The sequence below is a fragment of the Equus caballus genome, chromosome 9 (genome assembly GCF_041296265.1).
Source record: "Equus caballus isolate H_3958 breed thoroughbred chromosome 9, TB-T2T, whole genome shotgun sequence".
NCBI lineage: Eukaryota > Metazoa > Chordata > Mammalia > Perissodactyla > Equidae > Equus > Equus caballus.
Genome location: NC_091692.1, coordinates 19,387,893 through 19,414,793, shown reverse-complemented (window position 1 = coordinate 19,414,793; position 26,901 = coordinate 19,387,893). Strand labels below are relative to the sequence as shown.

Sequence of the window (26,901 nt, the reverse complement as noted above, 5' to 3'; positions counted from 1 at the left end):
GACGACAGGAAGTAACAACTGACAGGAAGTAATAACTACCAGAAAGAAATACCTTGGAGAAACTATCCTTCTGATAACTTCTCCAAAAGTAGAAATTCTCTCTGTGGGTTAGAATCTGGCAAATAGAAGTTTAAACTTTCAGGAGTTAACCCAATAAAGTCAGCTCTGAGACTGCCAGGCAGAATGAGACACTTGGCTTTATGACATTATCATTTTTATGCTTGTTATTGTCACAGTATTTCTCATCAGCCTTCAGCCATTCGAAATTCCTCTTTCCCCGTCTCATCCTAGAGATTCCACATTCTTCCGAGCTACCCCAGTGAACCTATTTCTTAAAATTCTTATTTTTCCTTGTAAACCTTGTAAGCTGGCTAGTCCCTCATTGGTACTTGTGTGGTTACTTAAGAACAGATAGGATAATAAAACCTACGTAACCAAGTAAGGATTCGGGAATCTTTTATCTTTCCCTCTGAGACTGTTGTCCTTAGTCCACTTCATATGGGCTAGAAACCTTAATGTTCCTACAGCTGGAGCCTCTCAAACTCTTCTCTCGTCGATTCTCCAGCCTCTTCTAAAGGTCACAGAGAGCTCCTTCCATAAGGTTAGTGTGGAACATGAGTGTAATTTAGACATTCTCAGAAAGGCAAATGATAACCCAAAGAGTGCCTTCCATTCCACACCAAACAGCTATGGCTATTATAGAGCAGTCCCTCATAATTGCTTTCTAACCTAGCTGGGAAAGCCTTAATTTGGGGATAAAGGCCAAACTCTTCATAACAGGATTTTTACCGGAGATAAAATTGCCTTCTCTTTATGTTGCCTAATGGCCATCGGTCTTCATTGGCCAGTCATGCTTTTCATCAAAGGGTGAAAAAGAATGAGAACCAGAGCATGGTTGGGAAGTCACTCTGTAATACTGGCGTAGCAACAAGGGTAGAGAAGAAGTACATAAGACGCTGACCCTGGGAGTCAGGTCACCCAGATTCTCCTTAACCCAACCCTAAGGCAAACTGCCCAGCACCTGAACCTCTGCCTTCCTTCTACAAGGGGGGACACCTGGTAATGCAGATTGGTCTGTGACCAAGGGGACAGCCTCGATAAGCTGGTCCAATCAATCAGATTCTCCCTCAGGAATTTGAATGGGAAACCTTGAGAGAGAGGCAGTTGGTACCCAGAGCTCAAATAAGGATGTCATGAGATACAATTGTATCCATGAGCAGTTAATACAAAACAGATTATGAGGAAATGAATTAGGCCATTGATTCAACATTTAACTGTGTGTCAATATATTATTTTTCTTTTAAGCGATGGACATTTTACAGGTTAGGAAGCCACTCAAAAGATGAGATAACTTGCCCAAGGACCCACAGCTAATATGTGACAAAAGACCCAAACCCAGGTCTGTCTAGCCGTAAAGCTTCTTTTAAAAACTCTACTACATTATACGGCCTTTCTAAGCAGACACTGCAAGGTAGAGACAGGAAGAGCAGCAGGAGTGTGGGAGAAGCAGATTCAGCAAGGTTCTGCTTTCTGCGGCCCTCACAGGGTTTGTCTCCATTGTCATGAACATGAACCCTCAGGATAAAGCCCCAGTTAACCCAAGGTAAACTGAGTGAGTCTCTGTTCCCTATGATGGAAAAAGCTGACCCCTATCTTGTGATGATTCTTAGATGGAAATTCAAAAGTTCTGTTTTCTGCCAATGTCCAGTAAGAACTTTAAACACACTCCTTTATGATACTTCCCTCAAAAAGTTTAGGTATAACGTTTAGAAATTTCAGCTAAGATAAAGGAACGTGGGATATTATGCAGTCTCCTGATTCTTTATAGGACATGGCTCAGCAGTAAACACCTCAGACTTATGCTCAAACACTCTCTCATAAAACGCCGAGCTTAAAGATAAATGTCGTAAGACAAGATGGAATTTCTTAACAAAGACTATTGACAGGGCCCGTGGAAAGTGGCAACAGACCAATAAGTCACTGCTTCAGTTTTAAATTACATCCAAAAAGAAATCTAATATTAAAAATGGGGATGTTTCTCTTTCCCCCGCCCCATTCTACCAGACTTCAACATAGGCTTCAGGGTGACTTAGAAAGTGTAGGTGTAAAAGTAAAAAAAGTTATTGTGATTGATAAAAGTTAGTATTTTTCTAAAAGTATCATAGTGAGCACATCTAAGGTTATTTTAGAATCAAATTTGAAAGCCAAGTGGATGTTAACAATAATGAAATTCCATAATTACTAGAAATGGTGTCATTTTTATCATTAACCAAACCAAACCATTCATTCTCCTAGACACCCCCCCACCGACACTTTGCATTCATTTTGTACTACACAAAACCTGCCATGTTAGATAACACTTTTCACACATCATTTTGTCACCCGAACATTTTGAGAACAGAGACCACGTTTTGCAATTTTTAATACCCTTTTATTACAGCCAGTGCTGTGCTCTGCACACAACAGGAACTCAGATATTGCTTACCACATGACTTCACCATAGACAGACTAGTTTCAATATAATTTCTCTTAATGATAAACTGATAACTAAAAAGGAAACACATTCATACCAAATTAGTTTGTTTGACAAACATTTATTGATGGCCCAATTTACGCTAGCTTTATGCTGAGCAGAGGAGACAAGATGGAGGAAACTGTGGTGTGCCATGCCCATCAGCTCACCCCCAGTAGTCGGCCTTCCACCTGCAGACCGTGGAGCCTCAGGGACCTTCCAAATGACACAGGTTGTCTCCAGATCCTTAGCAAGCAAGGAATGGCTCAGACTAAGTCTTACACATATCTGTCTGTACAACTATACGTTTCAAATGTATGCTGATGCTATGGTGATTAATATGCACATTTATTTAAAAACATTACCAAATGCATATTAACTATAGGTCATTGCAGACTTTTTCCCAAGCAAGAGGGGAATGCCCTCCTGATTGGGAGGGGATTTAAAGAAAATATTTATACATTAAAAAAAGTATACATGAAAACATTGTAAACCTGCGATGTGAAAGTTTTAAAGTTTTAAGAAAATTGAAAGCTTTAAGAGCCAAGAAAGCATTTTGGAAAAAGAGACCATTATAGGAATCTTCAAAGAATTACTAGCACCTCTAACCTGTACCTTGGGTACAAATATATTTTCCCAGCTTTGCAAAGGACATAAAATATTTACTTCTTTTATACAAAGAAGATCATTATAAACCATCACATTTACAGAGTACAAATATTGATGAGGAACCAGATTATTTGTTGTTAAGCTAAGGCTTGCCAAAATGTTCTCTCCAAGGACCTTAACCCCCAGAGCAGAGACGTCCCCCGCTACCGAAGTGCTGGGCGTAGAGCCCCCAAGGGCTGCCACATGCTCAACAATTCTTTGAAGTCTCCTGCTTTATCTTAAAATTTCTTGGGAATTTTGTGTTCTGTTCCATAATATTGAATTATTTATTTTAAATGTGATCTTCTAAATTACTGAACTGTTTGCTCAAATTTTTCTAGAAAATCAATGTTCAAGGAATATAGGTCATATTTAAGAAGCAGGGCTATAGACGGTCATTCCCACATATACATGACAAAACACAACTTTTCAATGGGTTTATTATATGTGTAGGTAGGAAATGGGAGCAACGCTCAAGTGTCTCCCCTTGAGAATGTGTAAATAAAAAGATAATCCTTTGCGTCTCAAACAATAGGAAACATGTAATGGATCAGAGCAGAAGTAAGCGATCATACACAGGCAGATGGAGCCCAGGCAGGCTCAGCTGAGACAAGGCTGAAGGTACTGACATATCTACTGGATGTGCCAATCAGCAGCTGATGTGGAGAAGAAACTACTGGCAGAGTCCAGGGGAAGAGAGAACCCTGGTCCACAAACATGAGTATCAGCAGGTATATCCCCATGGGGAGATGGATGCATGAGGCAACTTGCTTCCCTTGCTCAGAATCCATGCTCACCAAGTAACCGGCTGATCATAATTTGGCTTCCCAAGAAGATTTGCCTAAAGGGAAAGAATGATTGATAGTTATATTTCTCATTGTAAATTAAATGTTAACACTTAAAAACATCAGTTACTGTGAGCTTGGTTAATAAGAGTGCTATGAGAGAGTTCCACTCTCCATGTGCTGACATACCAGGTCTGTGAGCTTGTAAGGATCCTCATCAGACTCTGGATGCATCAGGTTTGCCAAGGTGATGCCACCTCATATAAGTGGCCAGTTTACCTTCCCTAGGTGACACTCTGCTCTGCTACCATGAGACTTCTATACCTACACTGCCCAACATGGCAGCCACTAGCCACATGTGGATACTGGGCACTTGAAATGTGGCTAGTCGAAATTGAGATGTTCTCTAAGTGTAAAATACACACTGGATTTCAAAGACTTTGTACCAAAAAAAGAACATGAAACATCTCAATAGTTTTTTACAATGACTACATATTGAAATCATAAAATATTTTGGAGATATTGGAATAAATGTTATTAAAATTAGTTCCATCTGTTTCTTTTTCCTTTTTTTAATGTGGCTACTAGAAAACTGAAAATCACTTACATGGCTCGCATTCTATTTCTATGGGACATCACTCCTCCATGCAAATAATGACAGTATGTTCAGAAGTCTGCACTATATCCCTTCTAATGAATTGGACTTGAGAAGATAGAGGAAGAAGCCCAGTGGTACCTTTCTTACGTTGGTATCAGTCAAGTAGAATTAAGTGGCCATTTCTTACTACTTTAAAGAGGCCAATAAAGTAGTATTTTAATACTTGCGAGAGGGGCTGATGTCTTAGGCAGTTCCCAGCTGTGGGAACAAAATGCTGTGGAGTCCAGAGGCCTGGGCTCAGGGCTGACCTCTTCGGGTCTTAGTCAGGATTCTGAGCAAACGACCTGACTGGGGCCTCGGCTTGCCCACTTGTGAGGTGCAGAGAGTAGTACAGAACCCCAGGGGATCGTGCCTGCATGCAGCTCTGCCTGAATAAATATCTGATGAGTGAATGCTAGAGCCAAGACGCTAACACTGATTTCCTAGTAATTTAGCATCGTGATTTCCAGGGGATTGAGTTATAAGGTAGATATCAAAGATAAAAATATGAAAAGATAGGTTTTTATTCATCAAAAGTTAACAGCAACAGGCACATATTAAAATGAGTATGGCAAAGCCTTTTACAAATGGCTTTACACTCAAGCTTTCTCCCAAGAAAATGGCTGTTGCAACAAACTGTAAACATAATTAATAAACAGTCTTTTACAGTAACAAGGGAAATACAATTGAACTAAAAAAGCACCGGTTTCTCTTAAAACTAGATTACAGTTGTGCTTACTATACATAAAACAATTTAAAACAAATTACAAAAGTGGAATGTTTTAAGTTTAAAATTAGTCCTTAGATTTTGTCCTAGAAAACATCTGTTCACATCAAAAGGCCCATCAAAGGGTGACGTTTCATCAAAGGGAGGGACAAGAAAACAATGCACTTTTTTTCAAATCAAAACAAGAAGTTTGGTCACTTAGCTTTGTGCATAGTTTAAGGCAACTGGAGCAATCTGTTACAGCTTCCCTACCTCCCTCCCCCAAATGTGGCTGCTCACTGTGTCACATTCTAAAGTAATAAATAAAAGCTTACATTTCAAATCCTTTCCCACATGGATAAATATAACACATGCACAGTCACACATGCACAAACATGCACGCAAACACACATCCATACATCCACACACAACATACCTCTCACCCACTGCAGCGAAAGGGACTTTAGTACCCTTGCTCTGAAGGACACACTTCCCCATCCCACTTTATTTCAGATTGGCAAATACCCTGAGCTGATTATGGTGTTTTAAACATTCCACCTTTTTCTTGCATGTGCAGGTCAAGTGTACAGTAGTGAAAACAACATGCAATGTCTTCACTGCAGAATCATAACACAGCTAGGACATTGGTGTTCTTCCCCTCCCGCCCCAAATTAAAAACCAATAGTTAAAAAAATTGCATTGCCAAACAGCACTGGAGGGAAAGCTTGGCGGAACTCTATGATAAATGCTCAGTTTCCAGTGCACAAAATAAAACTATAGCAAATGGGAGGCTTTGGTGGCATCCAAAGAAGAAAAAAGGCAAACCAGGGGGAAAGAGCTGCAGTTAAAGTTTGATCTTTAAAATTCCTAGTGGTTCCTTCACAATCATGCTCCAAGGCAAATTGAGAACCAGTATTTCAGAGTTGATTTGTAAACATCGAGTCTTGCCAGAGGCAGCAGAGGCTGGGCACTTCACATTTCCATTTTCTCAGAGAGAACTTAGTGGAAGGTAAGATACACAATGTTGCATCAGACTGGTTAAATTCCAAGAGATTTCTGCTGAAAGGTTCAGTTCAAGTTTCATGGTTCGAAGAATAAATGCTTTGAAAAACACGTGGCACACCGAAAACTTCTTGTGTTACTCCTTTCAGATTCGCTTCTGCTGGGCTTTGCATATTCAAGGTTTCACACGAAAGCCAAATGCATATTGCTATATGTTCAGGTCTTATGTTTAAAAAGTGAGTTCAAATGATCCAACAGACGAAATTTGGAAATAAATAATGCTGGCATCATTCACTTGGAAACCTTGGCAGTCAAGAGTAAGTTCTCTCACCTCAAGACCCCATTTCACATTTCTAAAAACCTCCAGGAGGCACAGTCTGTCCCAGTGATTCCGGGAGTTATGACAACCGATTTTCCTGAGGTAATAACTGTGAGTTCAACCCCTCGAACGCAGCCTCAGTGTCCTCACTGCCGGACTGCTCTCTCTGCAGTCCCTTCCAGCTGGCTTTATTCAGCCCCACATGTCCGAGCATTGTCTGCGACAGCCTTGTGTTGGAAAACCTGGCCCATTCTGTGAACAAAGGCTCCACTAGGTAAGTCATAAAACCTGGAGAAAACAAGAGAAAAAAAGCGTTAACGTACATTCTGAAACTTGATCTTTGAAACACCTACACCTCAAGTCCTATTCCAATATTACCTAACTCTTATTTTTCAAAAGACTCTAACATGCGTGCGTGTGTGTACATTTACCTATCTTCTCTGAAGAATCGATTTCTTAAGTCAGTCAATGGAAATTTAGGTAAAGGTGAACTGACAGACACTAAATTCCTTCTGACAGCTCCTCTCAGCCGCACAACCACATCCTTTCCTTTAAGCAAACTCAGTGGCTTTATCAGCTCTCTGAGGAGAGCAGGCCGTACGCTTTGAGGGATGGTTCCAGCGGGACGGCTGGAGACTGAGAGGGGGTCTCCTCCAGGACTGTGGGCTACGAGGCCGGGACTGAAGTGGAGCTGGAGGCCCTTCACCGCATTATCCCCTTAGGGAGGGTTATCTTCAAACCTGGTCAGGACTCAGGTTGACCATCTTATTTAACTCAGAATTTATAAAGCCAAGACTCAGGACAAAAATTATGAGTCTAAAAAGAACAGAGGAGATTAGTTTAAACAATTATTAGAGTGAAGTGTCCCCAGGTCCTACTATAAACAACTCACATAACTGACCTTCCTTAATTCAGTCAGAAAAAGAAAAGGAGTAATTTCAGGATTGTCCGCCTCTTTACGAGACACAGCACTCAAGGGCACATTCTATCTGATTTTATATTACACAGTATCTTATACAAGTGAAAAGAAGCTCCTAGGAAATACCTTATCAATTAAATCACATATATGAGGAGAAACAAATAACATTATCCTCCTAAACTTTTGATCTGTTAAGGACAGAGGAAATGTACTTTCAGATTTTAATCATTGCTTGTGTAACAGTTTTTAAAGGTTCCATTTAGCCAACAAAAAAACTCACTGAAATTAAACCAGTTAGCACCCACTTCTTTTAATTAGAAAAGTAATGTATGGTCTGACAGCTGAATATTTTTTTGAGCAATTTTTTTTTTATTGCAATAACGTTGGCTTATAACATTATATAATTTTGGGTGTACATCATTATGCTTTGATTTCTGTGGTGATCACATCATGATCACCATCCCAAGACTTTACAATCCATCACCACACATGTGCCTAATCACTCCTTTCACCCTCCTCCCTCACCCCAGTTTTTTGTTTTTGTTTTTCTGGCAAGGAAGATTTGCCCTGAGCTAACATCCATTGCCAATCCTCCTCTTTTTTCACTTGAGGAAGATTAGCCCTGAGCTAACATCTATGCCAATCTTCCTCCTTTTGTATGTGGGATGCCTCCACAGCACGGCTGACGAGTAGAGTAGGTCTGTGCTCAGGATCCAAACAGTGAACCCGAGCTGCTGAAGCACAGCTCGTGGAACTTTAGCCTCTGGGACACAGGGCCGGCCTGGTTAAATTTTTTTAAGTGTACAAATTATAGTATCTGAAATAGTTTGGTAGTCCCCTCTTATCTGCAGTTTCACTTACCATTGTTTCAGTTACTCACAGTCAATCACGGTCCAAAAATATTAAGTGGAAAATTCCAGAAATAAATAATAAGTTTTAAATTGCTCACTGTTCTGAACAGCACGATGAAATCTCTTGCTGTCCTGCTCCATCTTGCCTGGGATGTGAGTCATCCCTTTGTCAAGCACATCCACACTGTGTATGCTATCCAACCCACAGTCACTTAGTAGTCACCTCTGTTAGCAGACAGACTGTCATGATATTGCAGTGCTTGTGTTCAAGTAACGCTTATTTTAACCCAGCCATCAACACTGTCATGGCCTGATGATCCAGGATCACCCAAAGCAGCCGATCCTCCTCCTGATGTATTGTCAGAAGGCCACCAGTAGCCTAACGCTGCATCCTAAGGCCTGCATCATTCCCCTCACTGCATCTCATCACAGGGGCACTGCATCCTCTCACATCATCACAAGGAGAAAGGTGAGTACGGTAAGTAAGATATTTTGAGGGCCTGCCCCGTGGCCGAGTGGTTAAGTTTGTGTGCTCCGCTTCGGCGGCCCAGGGTTTTACTGGTTCAGATCCGAGGCACAGACATGGCACCGATCATCAGGTCACGCTGAGGCGGCGTCCCACATGCCACAACTAGAAGGAACCACAACTAAAATATACAACTATGTACTGGGGGTATTTGGGGAGAAAAAGCAGGGAAAGAAAAAAAAAGATATTTTGAGAGAGAGAGACCACATTCACCTAACTTTTATTACAGTATGTTGTTATACTTGTTCTATTTTATTATTAGTTACTGTTGTTAATCCCTTACTGTGCCTAGTTTATAAATTAAACGTTACCATAGGTATGTATGTATAGGAAAAAAACCTGTATGTAAAGGGTTTGGTACTATCCATGGTTTCAGGCATCCACTGGGGGTCTTGGAACGTATCCCACATGGATAAGGGGGGTCACTACTGTAGTTGTGATATCAAAAATAAGGCTTGCTTTCATTTCTTCCATTCCCTCCACACATATTAACTGAAAACCTACTATATGCCAGGCACGCTTCCCGGGTGGCCAGGGCTTGAGCAGTGAGTAAGACAGACAAGATCTGCCCTCAAGGAGCCATGTCCTGGTGAGGAGAATGAACTAACAAACATAGAAAATGTCATGACTGCAGTCAAAGAACACGGCAGCTTTCTGGCAGCCATCCTCACGCCCGTGTGTCAGGCTGCGCCAGCCACCCACAGCCCTGTGTTTCCTAGGTGCATGGTTAAGTCATGAGCAGCTGGAGTTCTGTACCCAAATGCAGAACCTTATTCCAGGTTTTACATGATTCATCTTATTTGATTCTTCCCATTGTTCCAACTGGTTGAGAGCTTTTGGATCCTGCCTCTAACATCCAACGAATCAGCTATCGCTTTTGGCTCTATGTTAACCTATATTTCTTTTAGGTCTTAAGTACCTGATAAAACTGAATGGACCAGGCCCATGAACACAGCCATAGAGCACCCGCTCGGAGGGCAGGACTCAGCTGCTCCACCTCTGGTGAACCCGCTCAACTGTCTCAGCCCTGTGCCTCTATCTCAGCTCCACGGACCCCACAGGACGCCTGTCCAATGCCTTGTCTTAGCCAGAACATGCTATTTTCTTGTTCAATGAAATTAGTATTCCTCTCAAAGGAGGAAATTATGTTAATTAAACATGTCTTCTACTTACTGACCCTATGCTGGCTCCAGGTAATCACTGCTTAGTGAATTATTTATTCTGATAGTCACGTGATTTATCCTAGAAATAGGATCTTTCCAAGCCCCATGTTACCTGGGATGTGATGTCAGAAGGAGGCACCCCTGTTACCGTATAAACTGGGCAGCGTCTGAAGAGGAGGACAAGGAGCGGTCCTTGTCCCCTCGGGAAGTGCTGAGGAGTCAGGAGAGGTCAGCTACTATCATCATTTACCTTATCCCTGGCCTCTGATAACCCAACTGTCCAACACTGACAAAATCTCCAGACTGAGATGAAGAGTTTAAGGCACTGAGTTTCTTTTCCCTTGTAAAAACTGCAGTTTTTTAAAACCTCATTTGCAGGCTCTCTCATTCATCTCGGGGGTAACTGACTCAGGCAAAGAGACATTTAAAGGAGCCGGAGTGAGTTTACTACCGCTCACCTGTCTTCAATTCCCTTTTGCCCGTATTTCACCTATTCTTTAGCATATGATTATGCTATCTGAGAATCAGGGCAGCGCAGATCTATTTCGGTCTTACTGTCCACCAGTATGCTAGCCGCCTCTGCAGCCCTCACTGGTGTGAGCCCCTCGGAGACCCGGCGCCCCCCACACCTGTCCTATGGCCTGTGCCACGCTCCTCTGGGCCCGACTCTCCATCTTCTCTACTTGTCCCTCTGCAATCACGTCAATTACTACCCACTGTCTTCCACATGAGGATCCTTTGCAATTACAACGTAAGAATCGTATTTCTGAATTTCTGACCCTACGGCACAATCATCTTTTCAGAGTATTATGCCACAGTATTGTGCTATCTTCTGAATTTCTAGAACTATCTTTCTGAAGTCTGTGTACACATTTCACTATGTTCAGCCTACTCCTCGAGGGCCCTATTCAACACCAGCTACCAAAATTACATTCATCCCTCATACCTTGCTGAGTTACCCCTCCACAATCCCCCTACTTAACACCCAAACCCCCACACACCCCCGGCTAGCCAAGCTCTCCTATGCTTGTCCACAACAAGCTGCACATCCTTCAGTCACAGCACACTTCATTACACTTTCTATTACAGTTACGGCTCACTCAGCAAACACTTCTCAAGTGCTTCCTGCTTCTAGTGCAGTGCTGGGCCTCAGGGATACACCGCCAAAGCCAAGGCAAGGACCTGGTGGCCGTGAGACACATATCTAGTGCTCTGGAAGCCTGGAGGAAGTGGAAGGTGGCTTCTGGAGGAGGTGACAATTGAGGCTGATCTTCTAGAAAAAGGAGTCTATTAGGCAGATGAGAAGGGCTGGCAAGGCGCAGAGAGTGAGGGGGCATCGTGGATCTGGGGGCCACTGAAGAGTCCCGAGTTGCTGTAGGTAAATGAGGGGGTTGTCGTTGGGCAGAAGACTGAAGAGACACATTCGAGGCTTGACTACAAGAGGCCTGTGCAAGATGTCAGAGATTTAATCAATAGGCAGTGATAAAAGAGAAAAGTGAGCGGTGGGAGAAACTGGCCTTCAATTATGACCATGCTCAGTGATCACCTTTTTCATTTTAAAACAGCAGTCCCAAAGTTATGCAAAAGAAGCTTCCAGGTGGGCAAACAATGTATTCTTTCAGTGTTCGAATAGAAACAAAGTATTGCTACCTACTCTGCAAAATTATGTTTTACGACCTAAAACCAAATGAGAGTAAATTACAAGAGCCAGAAAAAGGAAAAACAAGGGTAAAATTTCTTAAATTATTTAAAAAATAGAGATGAGCATGACTTTAATATTTGTATTTTAAATGTATATCTCTTCTGGACAAAATTAATATCAGCAGCATTTTTCTAACCAGTCATATCTAAGTAGTTTAGTTACCAATCTGGATGTTGGCAATAGATTCAGTCTGACGATCACAAAGTGGACTGACACCCAAATGATACTTTTTTTCTATATCTCCTAGAAATTAAAGAAAAGAGAGAGAATTATTAATGTGGAACTTCCCTGTTGGTTAAGATACATAATTAAAGCCTTCATCTTACCTGTAAATTCCTTAGGAAAAACGTTAACATAGTTAACCCTCACGAGAGGATGGCTTCTAAATTTGTTCTTTTTTAAATTTAAGTTATTCACACACAGAAAAGGTTCCCAAGCTGATAGCCTATTTAAAATGGAGGAGGTGGAAAACTTTCACCGGGTGATTCCCCAAGACTATAATTCTGTCAGCATTTTAATTTAAATCTTAGATTTCTAAAAGGAAAGCGCCTGTAATGAAGATCCTTCGTTCCTGGCTTTAAATCACACCAGATTTCCTACATGCTAATAGAGCCCTGTCCTCTACACACGACAAGCTCAGAGCAAGGTCGGGGAAATCTTTCTGTAAAGCAGAATTTCCAACCTGATCCATGTCTATTCAGCAATGCCTTTATATATCTGGTCATTTTTTCAAAACAGATGCTCAATTTGTCCATTATTGATTATAACATCTACTGTGAATTGTCACTAAAAATATCAGACATCTGCTAGACTCTCATGAATGCCTAAGTTATTTTATTCATATGATGCTAAAAAATGGACTGAAGAGTTTAATTCTCACTCAATACTGTAACTTGCCTTGATGGAAGAATTCCTCTGTTACTTTTTCACTCCACTGCTTGCTTAATTCCCAGGTCCGGCATGGGTTACAAATATCAGCACATTTCAAAGCCATCTAGCAAGCGAAATATTAAAATTGTTTTAAGAAAAGAAGTAAAATTTCAATTGTGCTAAGTTTTAAATATACTCTAATAGTGGAAAAAGAACACCTTAAAAACAGAAAAAGAAAATACTGCACCAGAAAATCCACTGCCTTTTACATTAATTTTATGATGCTATTGGGGCTACCCATCATTTTTGCAGAAATGCTGAGAGACTGCTAACCTAGTCCTACAGGCCTGATAACACCCAAGAGCCAACATAAGGACCGGAGTAACTCTAAAGCTACAAATAAATCATCGAACTCTCTCATTTTTTAGATGTGAGAACTTATTAAAATAAAATGCTGTTTGTCGATTGGTACCCTAATCTGACAAAAATTGTTCATGTTAGAAATCTGGAGTATGAAAAATACAAAAATGATGGTGCTTTCCCAGGGAGCAGATTCGCCTGCTGGAAAATGTTTTACTACTGGAAGGAAACGCCACAGCTTTTCCTCAAGATTTAACCACTCTGGAAACTACACTAGAATATTTCATTTTGATTCTAATAATCCCCTAATTCACTCTAGAGACAGAATCTTGCCAAGCTCAACTTTTACCTGTAAAACCAAATGCCTGTGTCTGGGGTCTTCTAGGCGTAAGTCGCCTCTATCCAAATGGGACCTAAACAACGACAGATACTCATTTTGGCGACTGATGTCTGTGGCTAGTATCAAAGCACCTATCTCAGTCTCCATTTGTTGCCTGGAATTAGAGAAACATAAAGAGAAAACACAAGACTTTCAATTAAATAGTTCTTGGTTTTTTTTTTTTCTTAAACTTAATACTCAGAAAGCTTTATAGAGCCCTAAGATATTTCACTTGCCATTCAACTTTTAACCTATCACAAAAAAATAAACTTTAAAGGGGCCAGCCCGGTGGCACACTGGTTAAGTACACGCACTCCACTTCAGTGGCCTGGGGTTCGCTGGTTCAGATCCTCAGCGTGGACCTACACACCACTCATCAAACCATGCTGAGGCGGCATCGCACATAGAAAATAGAGGAAGGCCTGGCAACAGATGTTAGCTGAGGGCCAATCTTCCTCACCAAAATTAAATTAAAGAATGCATCAGAAAAACTATTAAAATAATCAAAACTAAAACCACAAGAGTTTGTAGGAAAATACTACCAATATGCAAACATTCCAAAAAGAGTGTCCTTATTTTGCCAGCCAATATGGAATTATTGGCCTAAAAGAAATCTGCATTACGATTAGTATGTTGCTTGAGAAAATTCTTTGCTAGGTTATGCTGGGGCTAAACAACTGTCGTTTCTCTTTTTGGTGCCTGAGACGTGAAACGCAGAAGGAAGTTCAAATGGAGGAAGAGTGGCCCATTCAACAAGTGGCTCCTGTCGGCATTCTAAGATGCCTGATGGAATCCCACCAAATGATTTTAAAAAGTTTACATTCAACTATACTTTTAGGGTCAAATTCAAGAATCGGTCAATTATCTGTATGAATACCTAAATTTTCGAGAAGGGAAAAGGTAACATGTTAATACAAATATGCAAATAACAAATACATTATATCACTTCAAAAACTGTCTCAAGTAAAATCAAAAGAGAAAAAAGCTTAAAAAAAAACCAATTCCTGCCCTTTTTTTCAGTGGGCCGTAGCAAACATCATCTTTGTATAATGATCAGTAAAGAGCTGTCAACAGATTAAAAGGCTCACAATATTGAACATTAAATAAAACAAACCCTAAATAAAGAAAACAGAAAAAGAACAGTATTACATAGTGTTTCTTATTTTCAGTTTTTATTTTTATTCAATCCGAGAACTCAACAGGGTTAGTCACCAAATGCAAAACATGATAAAAAGGGACTAATGAAGCCAACATTTTAATCTGTCTTAATCCAGAAAAAGAAAGCATATATATATATAAACACTGTATGGTTTAAGCAATTTTTATATTTGTACTACAGCAAGAAACAATTTTACTTACCAGAAGTACTGTCAAAACTCCAAATGGTATCCATGAATAAAGATTTAAAAAAATAAAAATAAAGTCCAGCTTTTTTCTTATGGTCATTACACAAAACACTTAAGTTTTTTATAAAGTGGCTTTAACTTATGAAAGGGAAAGAAAGAACAATGATAGTAACTTAAATTTTAATACCCAAACGTATTTTTATGCCTCACCTTTTTTCTAGAATGAGACAATTCACACTCACTCACATGGTTTTCTTAAGTGCATCTTCTCGCAGTGAGGCATTATTAAAAGCTTTAGTTTGTGAGTCGATGACGAGATTTTAACAACCAACATCATATTGGGCTCATCGACATTAATGCTTTTTATTAGGCTTTCAAATGGCCTGCTTAACATTACCTTTTCTAAAAAATTAGTACTTTCTGTTCTTTCCATTCATTATTTCATCCTATAGCTCTAGAACTGACTCTAGGATTATGCTATTAAGGATATAAAGCATTCTTTTTACTTCTTACAGTTTTGAAAACTTCCTGGAACAGATTTTAAAAAATATATTTATTATACAAAATGTTTACTTTCTATCCAATTTACCTTTACACCTCGAACTTAAGGTTTTATTCAAATGAGTATAAAATGGAAATATGTAACACTATTTATATAATAAGCAGCACACTCTGACTGAGCCATTGTGTATTTAGAGTGAATTTTATAGTACTCAAATCTGTGGAATGATCTTTCATAAAAATTCACTAAAAAATACCACCGACTGTATCGTAGAATAGGTTTAAATTACTAAAATTGATATACATTTGTAAAATAAGATAATTTACCCATTAAATTGAACAAAAATGGAAAAGTTTGGAACACCTGAATGTAACAATTTTTACAACTTTATAAAATTGTTTCACTAAGTTAATTTCCATAGTTCATAATAAATTAGTCTTAATCCAACCTACCTGCTCTCTAAGGGCATGTGTGAGAATAAACCCGATTCTCTCAATAATCCCACTGCAGATCTCCAGTGGTGATTTTCCAGTACTGAGGTATTCTACAAAAAAGGGCATATCTGAATTATTTAATGGTAAGGCTCTTTCTGAACATAAAGAATTACCTATAAGCAATACTACTCTGGTTAAAATTCTAACATTCATTGAGAATTGGTTTACTACTTTCACTTCTTTAAAACATGAAACATTTTCTAGAATGCAAGAATATTAAGTTTTGATGATAAAATTGCACTAACCTTGTATAAAGTTGCCAAGTAATGGTTAGTTTTAATAAGGAAAGGTTGATTAACACCTGGATGATCCAGATCATGAGTGGCAGCTGCAATTAAGCTCAGCAAGACATCCCAAGGAGTCACAGAACTGGCAAGCTAAAGTGTGACGAAAGAACAATGGCAGACAGATTTGAAATAAACTCTGTACCATTACAATAGTTTTGAATTAGCTTCAAATGGTCATGTCGACAGTCTCCTCCCACTTTGTGTTTTTCAGGTGACTATTCATCAAGGCCACCGAACACCCCTAGGTGCTGGCCTCATCAAGACCCTGGGGGCAGACAGGACATGACAGAGTCCCTGCCCACGTGGAGTTTACAGAGCTCATCTTTATACTGTTTCATTTTGAACAAGCTTAATTAAAATGGCACCTAAAGCATAAACCATCTTTTTGAGAAATAATGGCTTTAAAACAACAAACGCAGGTTTGCATGTTTTTATTACTGTGCCACTACCACAGAAGACCTATGAGGTTTTTTTCCACAAATTTTATTGTGGTGAGAACACTTAACATGAGATCTGCCCTCTTAGCAGATTTTTAAGTGTACAATACAGAAGACCTATGACTGAGGTTGTTTATTTATCAACAAACTGGTTATTGGATTTCAATTAAGAATCTACCATGCAAGGTTCTCTCTGCGGTCCTAGTGTTTAAGGAAGCTGCGTACTCATGGAGCAGTTACGTCCAGGCTGTAATAAAACCCGCCCCCGTGAACAGATACATTCAGGACAGCAAACACAATGTATTCATGTCAGAAAAAGTAATCTGGCACACTAGCAATTTTAATTTTACTCTTAATAATTATTACTAATCTGACTTGCAATAAACAAGTTTATTACCTGACTGAAATTTTCAATGATAAAAAATGACCACATTGAGTCTATCACCTGCTTTTCAAGAATCACCTCTCATTTTCAGGCCACCTTCTACTCAACTGTTAAGGCCCAACTCCACTGAGTCCCTTGTGTCCTGCCCCCTGCAACCCCCGCCTTGTTCTCTGCCTCCAGCCCCTTCCCCAGCAAACAACTGATTCATGTTCCTACAGCGCTTCTCACGTCCTGCCATAGTAACACTAGGCAGGGCATACTTTTATTTAGGTTTACATTAGGGCAATAAAATGCTCTCTAAACTTGTATGATCTTGTGCCCTTACAGTAAAAAATTTTGAGCATACACCACCAACATAGGTATACTTACTTATCGACTAGGATACTGAACAAATATTGCATGTGATAAAACAAACATGAAAACTGAAAAATTTTAAAATATAAGATAAAAAATAAATTTAGATTCAAATTCTAATATTTTCTTTCTATGCCAGGATGGATCTTTTTCCATCCCCTCTGTCAAGCTCATCTCAGTCTGAGAAAAATCACTGGGGGCTTGAATCCCCTGGAAAACTGTCAAACTGTAAGCTGTTTGAAGGTAGAGAATGCGTATTATTTATTTTTGTATTACCTATAATTGGAATGGGGAGAAGATGGTGAAGAAAATTACTTCCTCTTTAGGATGTGCGAAAGCATTTAAACAATAAAGATTTTTAAAGTACTTCTTCCTAATCAAGATAAACAGAAGGCATACCATACGGAGCATCGTGCATAGAAAGCGACCTGCCTCCCTGACATCTAGACCTGTGGGTGTGGCTGCGGGAATGTGATGAATAAGGAACTCACACGCAACATGCAAAAGTGTTATATTCCTATGACAGCTAAAACACAGTGCAAGTAGCAGAAAACTAGACATGGACCCTCCTAGGAGAATACAATAATCCTGAAATAGACTTATTAAAAAAATTAATGACATCAAATAATCTCAGGTAGATTAAACAGTTGACCACTAAAAACAGAAACATGGGAAGAAGCAACTGATATTTAAAAGTTCTGTGAAGGGAAAGTAAAGTCTAAGTTTGAAAACAAATCACACATGAAAATCTGACTATAAAAATGTAACATTTCTGTTTGTAAAAAAAAATCTTTCATCAGAAAGGAAACTTTATGAGCACTGGAACAAAGACAAGGAAGTCAATGACATTAGTACAACTTTTTAAAGTGGATTTAAAAAAAAAACAAATGTTACTTCCATTCCTGTGATTATGTCTGGTAATACCTGACAGTAAAGAACAGTTGTGTGAAGAAGAAATTGCAAATCATTTAATGTCTATGAAAGTCAGATCTCACTTCTATCTGCAAAGCTATCAGCAGGGTCCTTTTTCAGTAAGAAAGAAAACTAGTAAGTGGTTGAGTTTTCCTGTGTTCAGTGAAAAACTTCACTGTTTTGATTGTTGCTATTAAGTGCTATTAGGTTCAACTGGAATAAAATTATAATCTGTATTAGTTCAGCTTTGAGGGCATAAAAAATAAATATTCTATTAAACTTAGAGCTGATGCACATACAGAGAGTAAGAACTTTTCCCTAAATCTCCAATAATTTCTTGGGCTTCAAATGTTTCTTTTTTTCACTTAGAGAAGAGTCTAGGAATTAGCTCTTACATATAAATCATAAGATAGAAAACCTGGAAGCAAATTTCTTACTAAATACTGTATTTAGGCCTTTCTATTTACTATTCCCGCTGTACCTGGACTTTTCTATGGCTGACTCCTTCTCGAATATTTCCTTTCGGTTTATGTCGTTTCTGCCCACTCCATCTCAAGTTGTAAACTCTTGCCGTCCAACCAGTCACTCTCCAGCACATTGCTCTATTGAGGTTTCTTCAGAGCAGTAATTACTACAGTTATGTCAAAATTCTATTTGTTTAGTGACTGCCTCCCCACTGGGATGTAAGCTTCTTGAAGGCCAGGGCCTTTCTGGTCTGGCGCACCACCAGATTCCTACCACCAGGACCATGTATTACATTAATGAATGAAAACACTGCAAAATGTGATGCCATGTGAAGGCCCAGGAAGTAAAGAAATACAATCTTAAGGCTTTCTTTAGAATTCACTTTTAGAACGCCGAGTGACACTATTTTAAATGTTAACTATGATAAGGGACAAGGGAGTTGTTGCATTTTAGGGCTTAGTGATTTTATCTGCATCCTTAATTGAAGCTTTAACTAAGAGTTCCCTGAGTACGCAAATGATGAAAAGTGCTTATCAGAGCCGCAAAGGCAAAAAGTATTTAAGAATCATCAGAGCTACCTGTACAAAAAGTGTTTAAAATTAGTATTACCAGGGCTGCATGGGTAAGACAGTGTTTGTGTTCACTTTTACACACACCCCTCCTGGCCCTGTGCATCCTGTCCCTTGCCTGGCATCACCCGACTTCCTTGCCCCTGGCTTCTTGTTGAGTGTGGCCAGTGGGAGACAGGAGGGGAGGAGGCTTCAAGGGCGTGTGGACTAGGCTAACCTCCTCTGTGTCCCAGAGAACACGCACTTACCTCCAGCATTCCATTTACCTGTGTATGGTGATTACTTATCAATTTCTCCCACAAGACTCTTGGACAGAGGCTTCAGGCTTGGCCCAGAGTTTTTGAAAAGTTTAATTAAAAAAATCAGGGCACTTGCGCGCCTGGCCCCGTGGCCGAGTGGTTAAGTTCGCGCGCTATGCCGCAGGCGGCCCAGTGTTTCGTTGGTTCGAACCCTGGGCGCGGACATGGCACTGCTCATCAAACCACACTGAGGCAGCGTCCCACATGCCACAACTAGAAGGACCCACAACGAAGAATATACAACTATGTACTTGGGGGCTTTTGGGAGAAAAAGGAAAAAACTAAAATCTTTAAAAAAAAAATCAGGGCACTTGGGAATATACATTTGTTAAAACTGTACACAAAAAATATGTATGCATTTTGTTATAGCATGTAAGTGATACCAGAACAAAGCTGATTTTTTTTAAAAGTCACAATATATATATTTTTAAAAATTGGGACAATTTTCACATATTCCACAATCTCAGAAGACTGGCAACGACATGGCTATATTTTCAAGTTGGCATCAACTGGCACAAACTGATTTAGTCAGCGTGCTTTCCCTCCTAACAACTAGCTGGAACTGAGATCCCAGGAGAAAAGAATTTAGAAGCAGGGCTAAGGGTAGGCAGGTGTAATTTTAGAACTTCCAGGGGTAAGAAACGTCCCCGGGCAAACATGGCTCTCATTCACATCTGCAGCTGATAATTTCCAAATCTGTATCTCCAACTCTGATTTCTCGCCTATACTTCAGACTCTTTTACCCAAGTCTCTACTAGACACCCCATTTGGACACTGCACGAACACATTTAACTCCACATATCCAAAATGGAACTCATCATCGCCACCAAGCCTACTCGGAAACTTACTCTTTTTTCTACATTTCTGCTCTCACCAAAGACTTCTACCTTCTCCTCAACTACCTAAACCAGTCTTTATCGACTCCTCTCCCTACTTCATTCCCTCAAATGCATTCCAACACCATATCCTCATCATTCTAATTCCCAAGAGATCTTACAAACCATCCACGTTTTGCCTGTCCCAGAGCTCCCTGCCTAGCTTCGGCCGCCAGGTTCTGTGATGGAGCACTGAAACAGCTCCTGACGGGTATTCCTGTTTCTGGGCTTGTCTGATCTATGTTACACTTCAACCAGGACAGTTTTCTACGGTCTCCTGCTCCCCTCCCGTAGCTCCGTATTCATTCACTGAACCAGATTAATGCTGTCCCTGCCCTCGTGGAGCTCCCATGGAGCTCAGTGTAAGTGCCAAGTGTCTGAACACAGGCTTCCTGGTCCCGTGTGATCTGGCCCTCGCTTAGCCTTCTCCAGCCTCTCTCCCAACAGTCACCCCATTTCTCAGTTGCTGCACTTATAGCCACATTTGGAAATCTGATCCAGCTCGCTCTCATTCTTGTGAAGGAAGCTTCTGATTTTGAGTCAAACCACTAACTTATGGAAAAGTATTTGAAAGTAAATGAAAGGAGTTTTCCTAGGATTTTCCCCCACTGTAGATGTCAGCATCTTACCTTAGGTTCTTTTAGGTAACAGTGCATGGCCTGAGTTACATCCGCAGCGTGGACTGCATTGTGGTAGGGGTTCTGACTGTGGTAATCTTCCTGAATCATGACTGCGTCAAAGACAAAACACCCCAAGTTTAGTTGCAGATGGGAGGCAGGTACAAGCACAAGAATTATGATGATTAAAGTTCTCCACTTACACTTTTCATGCGGCTATCAGTTAGTTGTGCAGATTCAGAGAGATGAGAGTCACCTCATATCTCACACGTGTTCCCAAAGAATTCATACCATTTCCACTCCTAACTTGTTTGAAACGTTTTTAACTAGAAGGAATTCGTGTCAAAATTATAAAATATTTCCTTTTTTTTCTTTTCTCTTTTGAAATGTGAATCTATCATTGTGCCAAATTCCTCTGACCCTTTTTAGTTTAAAAAGAGTTTCTCAGTTTAATAAAAACACTACAATTCATTCAACAAGTATTTATTGTGACAGGTACTGCTCTAGGAACTAGAAATTCTTCCGTGAACCAAAATCTTTATGGAGCTCAAACAGTATAGCTATCAGGGTAGATGGAAATGATCCTGTGTGTGCATGATGCGAGAGCTGAGCTGCACATCTGGAATTAGTTTTTCAGTAGTAGGGATGATCTTCTATTAATCCTGCCTTCTTTGCTCAGTGTCTGCTATGCTATCATGAAAAGCGTAGACCAGGAGTAGGGGTAGAGCTGTCCCCTTGCCATCAAACCTGCACTCTGGCCCCCACAGGACAGAACTCTAATCTAGCAAAGCAAGGCCACTCTGAGGTGGAGAAATATGACTCACTGGTGACTGGGAAAGAGCATCAGAATTCTGTACTTACTTTGATCCCATCCTTTAAAATAGCCTGTTAAATACTCAATATCTATTTTTGTATGTGTTTTATAATTTACATAATATATTAGTACAGAATTACAGGCATACAATTTATAAATAAGTATGCATTAAAGGTTTCTCAAAAGTCCTAGGTAATAAATTTATCATAGTTTGGTATTTAAGAGGAAAGAAAATAAATATTACCGTCTTCCTTAAAAAATGGTAAGCATTCTCATGCTACTAATTTTTTTCTACCATATTTCTTTATTTGGTGAAACGCTAATTTTTTTCCTAGCAGAGCAGTATTAAATAAATATCATCCTGCACATTTAAACATATTCAAAACAATCTTTAAAGTTTACTGTCAAGAGATTTCCAGGATCAGAAAAAGAGGAGACCTAAGTGCAAGGTACCTGATCTTTTAAAGTTTAGCCTTCAAAAATTTAGAAAAAGACAGACGTTGTGTCATCCGTGTCAGGAAGTTGTGGCTGATGTAAGAGACGGCAAAACTGTCCCAATCTTCACCCTCCCCCGATCCAAGGCCTCAGCCTTCGCAGCTTCCCTGCCGCACGCTGCAGCTCATCTGCATCGGACCTGCTTTGGCCACCAGGACGCAGAGGAAGTGAGGGCAGGCCAGTGCTGAGCCCGGGATGCCAGGGCTCTGGGCACGCCAGCTCTCTTGTGGAAACTGGCCACTGCTCTTGGAACAAACTCAGCTTGTTGTAAAATAAATAAATATTTCATTTTTTTGTTTTTAATGTGAATCTATTATGGTGCCAAACTCCTCTGCCTCCTTTTAATTTAACAGGAGACCACGCAGAGCCGAGCCAGGTCAGGCCCAGTGTCCCAGCCAAGGTCTACAAAGCGACTGTGGGCTCACCTGTTGCCAACGGCAGGTGCAGAAACGAGCTCAGCCAGCCCAGAGGCAGCCCTCACCTGCCCCACAGACTCAGGAGCTAAATGAGTGTGTGTCGTTTTAAGCTACGAAACTTGGGGTGGTTTGTTTAGAGCAATAGTTAACTGATATAACTGATACAAAATTTAAACAAGTTCTTATATAAATCTTATTACTGTTAAATGGGTTAGAATCACTTACCTAAAAATCTACGAAGTTTCATCATATCTAGATGGAAGTACTCAATTAATCCATGAAGACTAAATAAATGAAAGGTTAAACTTACTAGACTATTTCCTAAAAAGAAAGAAGAGGAGATATTAGTAGGAGATACAAGCTAACATGACTGCGCTGTGCTTCCGAATACGGGATGTGAGCGTAAAACATGGAGAGTACTAATTCCCACTTTTTGTCTATCTAAAATTCACATCTTATTTTACCAGTCACAGACTCTAAATATCACATCTTTTTTCCCGTTCCAAGGAAAAATGATTTTTTGTTTCAGTTTTCTAAAATCAAAGAATTGGAAGATAAACATTGCAAATAGATTCATTTTCTTAAAAGACACCAAAATAGTTAGAATTGATACAAAACTTTGAAAATTGTAGCACATTGAATAAGTTAACTCAACTTCCCAAAGCACCTAAAACACGGCTGTACGTACCTCCTCCTAACCATCCCCTCTAGTGCCCAGCTCTGACTGACAGGGTGTCCCAGAGCAAACCGCCTTGGCCGCAACCTTGCTAGGTGGAGGTTGTGTTTATTCTTAAACATACACGGCTGGGAGGAGGGACTAATGACCTCCTCAAGATCCAGACTCTGACCTCAACCACTTGCCTCTCCCATACGCACAGCAGAAAATCTGAGAGTTGCTGGAAGAAACGGCGGGGGGAGGGGAGCACGAATCACAAAACGAGGCAGACCTCTATCACTAGAAATTCACGGTCAACACTACCCAGCAATCTTACGTTTTTCTAGTGAAATGGTTCTTCCACTTTATTTTCAAGGCTTCTCTCCTCTTCTCAAACTTTCGACATATTCACTTCCCATTCACCTACTCATTCACAACAGCCTCATACTTCACAAGAAAAAATACAAGCCCTCAAACTTCCTGTCTTTCAAAAGCCAATCCCTCCCCCCTGTACACCTCCTCGGGGCCCGTCCTTGGTGTCAGACACATCTACCAGTGTGCCCCGCTCCAAAGCAAAATATCCTTCCCTCTCTGTATTGTCCCAGGAAGCAGCAGCTCTCAGACCTGCTCCAGAGTCTCTCATCTTTGAAACAACAAAGAACCTTCGGCTCTCTTGGCCCCTCCAGTTACCACCCTATCTCTTCCCCTACATAGCTATGTTTTCTGAAAGTGGCTGCATGCAATGGGGTTATCTTCATCCTCAACTTCCACTCCCTTGTCACTGACACCTGGAGTCACACCAAGTATAGAAATTAAATTTGGAGAAACTACGACTTTTATAATGTTTAGTTTTCCCTTCCAAGGTACAATTCTCCATTTTTTATTTATTAATTTATTCCTCAAAGTTTTGTAGATTCCCTCTACAGGACACATATGCTATGTTATTTTAACAATTAAATAGACTTTATGTTTTAAAGGGATATGAGCCCATAGATTACTGCCAGCATTCAAACGATAACATAAACATGATTCTAGTATTCTCTAAAGAAATCTATGATTCTTATAAATATTTATGAAGGATTATAAAGGACTACTGGGCTAAACTCATTATCCAAAACTGCCTAAACAATTGTCAACAGAAGCCCATGGCTGAGGAAAAAAATAAATTAATTGGAACAATATTTGTATGAGCAACATTGGAAAGGAGGTGGCAGGCCAAAAGAGATTCTTTTTAAAAACTACCTGACAAATCATCTTCAAATGGGAAGAAAAAAACATTTCAAATCTTTTATTTTTAAGAAATTAAATGTTAAAATGCATTCAAATCCTGATAACACTACTGGTACAGACATGAGCCCATGTGGTCTGGACCATTTGTGAAGAAGTGAGCTATATTTCTGTTATTACTGGTGTAAAACCAACTTTTCTTCCAGTATATACATAGATATTTCAGAACCCATATTCAAATAAACAATCTGGTTAAAAAATGGGCAGAGGATCTGAACAGACATTTTTCCAAAGAAGACATACAGATGGCCAACAAGTACATGAAAAGATGCTCAACATCACTGATCATCAGGAAAATGCAAATCAAAACCAAATGAGATATCACCTCACAACTGTTAGGATGTCTATTATCAAAAATACAAGGGATAACAAGTCTTGGTGAGGATGTGGGGAAAAGGGAGCCCTTGTGCACTGTAGATGGGAATGTAAATTGGTGCAGCTACTAAGGAAACCAGTATGGAGATTGCTCAAAATATTAAAAATAGATCTACCATATGACCAGCAATTCCACTTCTGGGTGTTTATCCAAAGGAAATGAAAACACTAACTTAAAAAGATATCTACACTGCCATGTTCAGTGCAGTACTATTTACAATAGTCAAGACATGGAAGCAACCTGAGTGTCTATCAATGAGTGATGGATAAAGAAAATATGGTGTGTACACACACAAACACACACACACACAGAGGAATATTATTCAGCCACAAAACAGAACAAAATCTTGCCATTTGTGACAACATGGATGGACCTTGAAGGCATTACGCTAAGTGAAATGAGTCAGGCAAAGAGAGACAAAAGTCATATGATCTCACGTATATGTGAAATCTAAAAAGGAATGAGCTCATAGATACAGAGAAACAGATTGGTAGCTGCTAAAGGTAGGGGCTGGGCGTGAGTAAAATGGGTGAAGGGGGTCAAAAGGTACCAATTTCCACTTATAAAATAAGGAAGTCACGGGGATGTAATGTACAGCATGGTGACTACAGTTAGTCATACTATATTACATATTTGAACGTTGCTGAGAGAGTAGATCTTAAAAGTTCTCATCTCTTCAGAAGAAAAATGTTTTCATCAGAAAAAAATATTTTGTAACTATCTGTGGTGACAGATGCTAACTAGACTTACTGTAGTGATCATTTTGCAAGACAGACAAATATTGAATCATTATATTATACACCTGAAACTAATATAATGTTGCATGTAAATTATACCTCAATTTTAAAAAAAAGAATGCATATTTAGGTAATGATAGAGTTCTCCCCAAATCATTTTCCCAAACCTAATGGACAAATCACCAATTTCCAGGGTCTAGAATGAATTTTTAAAAAGCTGCAATCTAATGGTAAAATACCCTCTTCTGAAACTCAGGCAAACTGCAGTGACACACACATGTAATGTCCTCCACCAAGAACTTTAAAGGAATCTGACAAGAACCAGTCCATCAAAGTGTCCTACTCATATCAAACCGAAAGCCCTCACGCAACAGTTTTCCTCATTTTTAGTTCAAGAGATACCAACGGACCCCTTTAATACCGGCGAGTAAGACCACAATTAAACAATTCAAAGCAAGTGAGGCTTAGCTGCTGCACCAAACAGGGAACAGGCACAGAAGAACTTACATTATATGGAAACGGAGATAAACACTTTCTTGGAAAAGAAAATTGTACTTACAGAAAAGCTACCCTCACAAAAATCTATCAGAGGATGGCACTGCCAAAGGTGTAGCGGCCCTTGATAGTTTTTAGAATGTGATTCTAGATAGGAGCTGGCAGGATTCGGCTACCACCCAACACAGGCCTGGCAACGAGGGTCCTCACGCACCAGGTGGCTTTCAGGGGAGACAAGCCATATCTTGCCATCTCACATTACCTAACTCTCATTCCTGTAAAAGGAACATCAAATATAACCTAGCAGACAATAACTACTCTCCCCCTTGCAGCGGACAAGCTAGGGACAATCCATCCTGGCGGGAATCACTGAGTTTCGCCTCCTCCTCCTCCCTGCCCTCCTCTCCTCAATAACATTTGGGAAATTTCCAGAGTAAGAAATACAGAAAGCACTGGATCATGGAACAAAAAGGGAAAACTATACAGTTACGTACCGTGTACATATATCATCCAGAATTCATTTCGGTCTAAGCAGTTTTGAAAGGAAAGCAGTTCTAATTACATAATGCAAGTTAAAGGTATTTTTTCCTGCCTGTTTCCCAATAATATCTCTTCATGTACAGAATTCCTGCAACTTGTGGGCAGCTGTAGTTAACTGAATATACATATCTCCACCATTCATAAAATCACAGGTGCGGAGTTAAC

At 39.9% G+C, this 26,901-nt stretch overlaps 1 protein-coding gene across 8 annotated transcripts in view; it reads right to left on the bottom strand.

Moving 5' to 3' along the window:
• Window positions 1-2,409: 2,409 nt before the first annotated feature.
• PDE7A (phosphodiesterase 7A) overlaps window positions 2,410-26,901 on the bottom strand; it is a 123,771-nt gene continuing 99,279 nt past the window's right edge. For 5 of the 8 annotated variants that reach the window (XM_070222206.1, XM_023648528.2, XM_070222207.1 and 2 more), the window contains 8 exons: window positions 22,872-22,967; window positions 20,934-21,034; window positions 15,967-16,098; window positions 15,680-15,771; window positions 13,350-13,494; window positions 12,668-12,764; window positions 11,933-12,013; window positions 5,089-6,897 (listed from right to left, as the gene is read on the bottom strand). In XM_070222206.1, the coding sequence (XP_070078307.1) occupies window positions 6,689-6,897; window positions 11,933-12,013; window positions 12,668-12,764; window positions 13,350-13,494; window positions 15,680-15,771; window positions 15,967-16,098; window positions 20,934-21,034; window positions 22,872-22,967 (953 nt within the window). In that variant the 3' untranslated portion in view covers window positions 5,089-6,688. Of the gene's footprint in view, window positions 4,002-5,088; window positions 6,898-11,932; window positions 12,014-12,667; window positions 12,765-13,349; window positions 13,495-15,679; window positions 15,772-15,966; window positions 16,099-20,933; window positions 21,035-22,871; window positions 22,968-26,901 lie in introns of those variants that run through there. The other 3 variants (XR_002810277.2, XR_011421571.1, XR_002810278.2) reach the window with 2 other exon arrangements.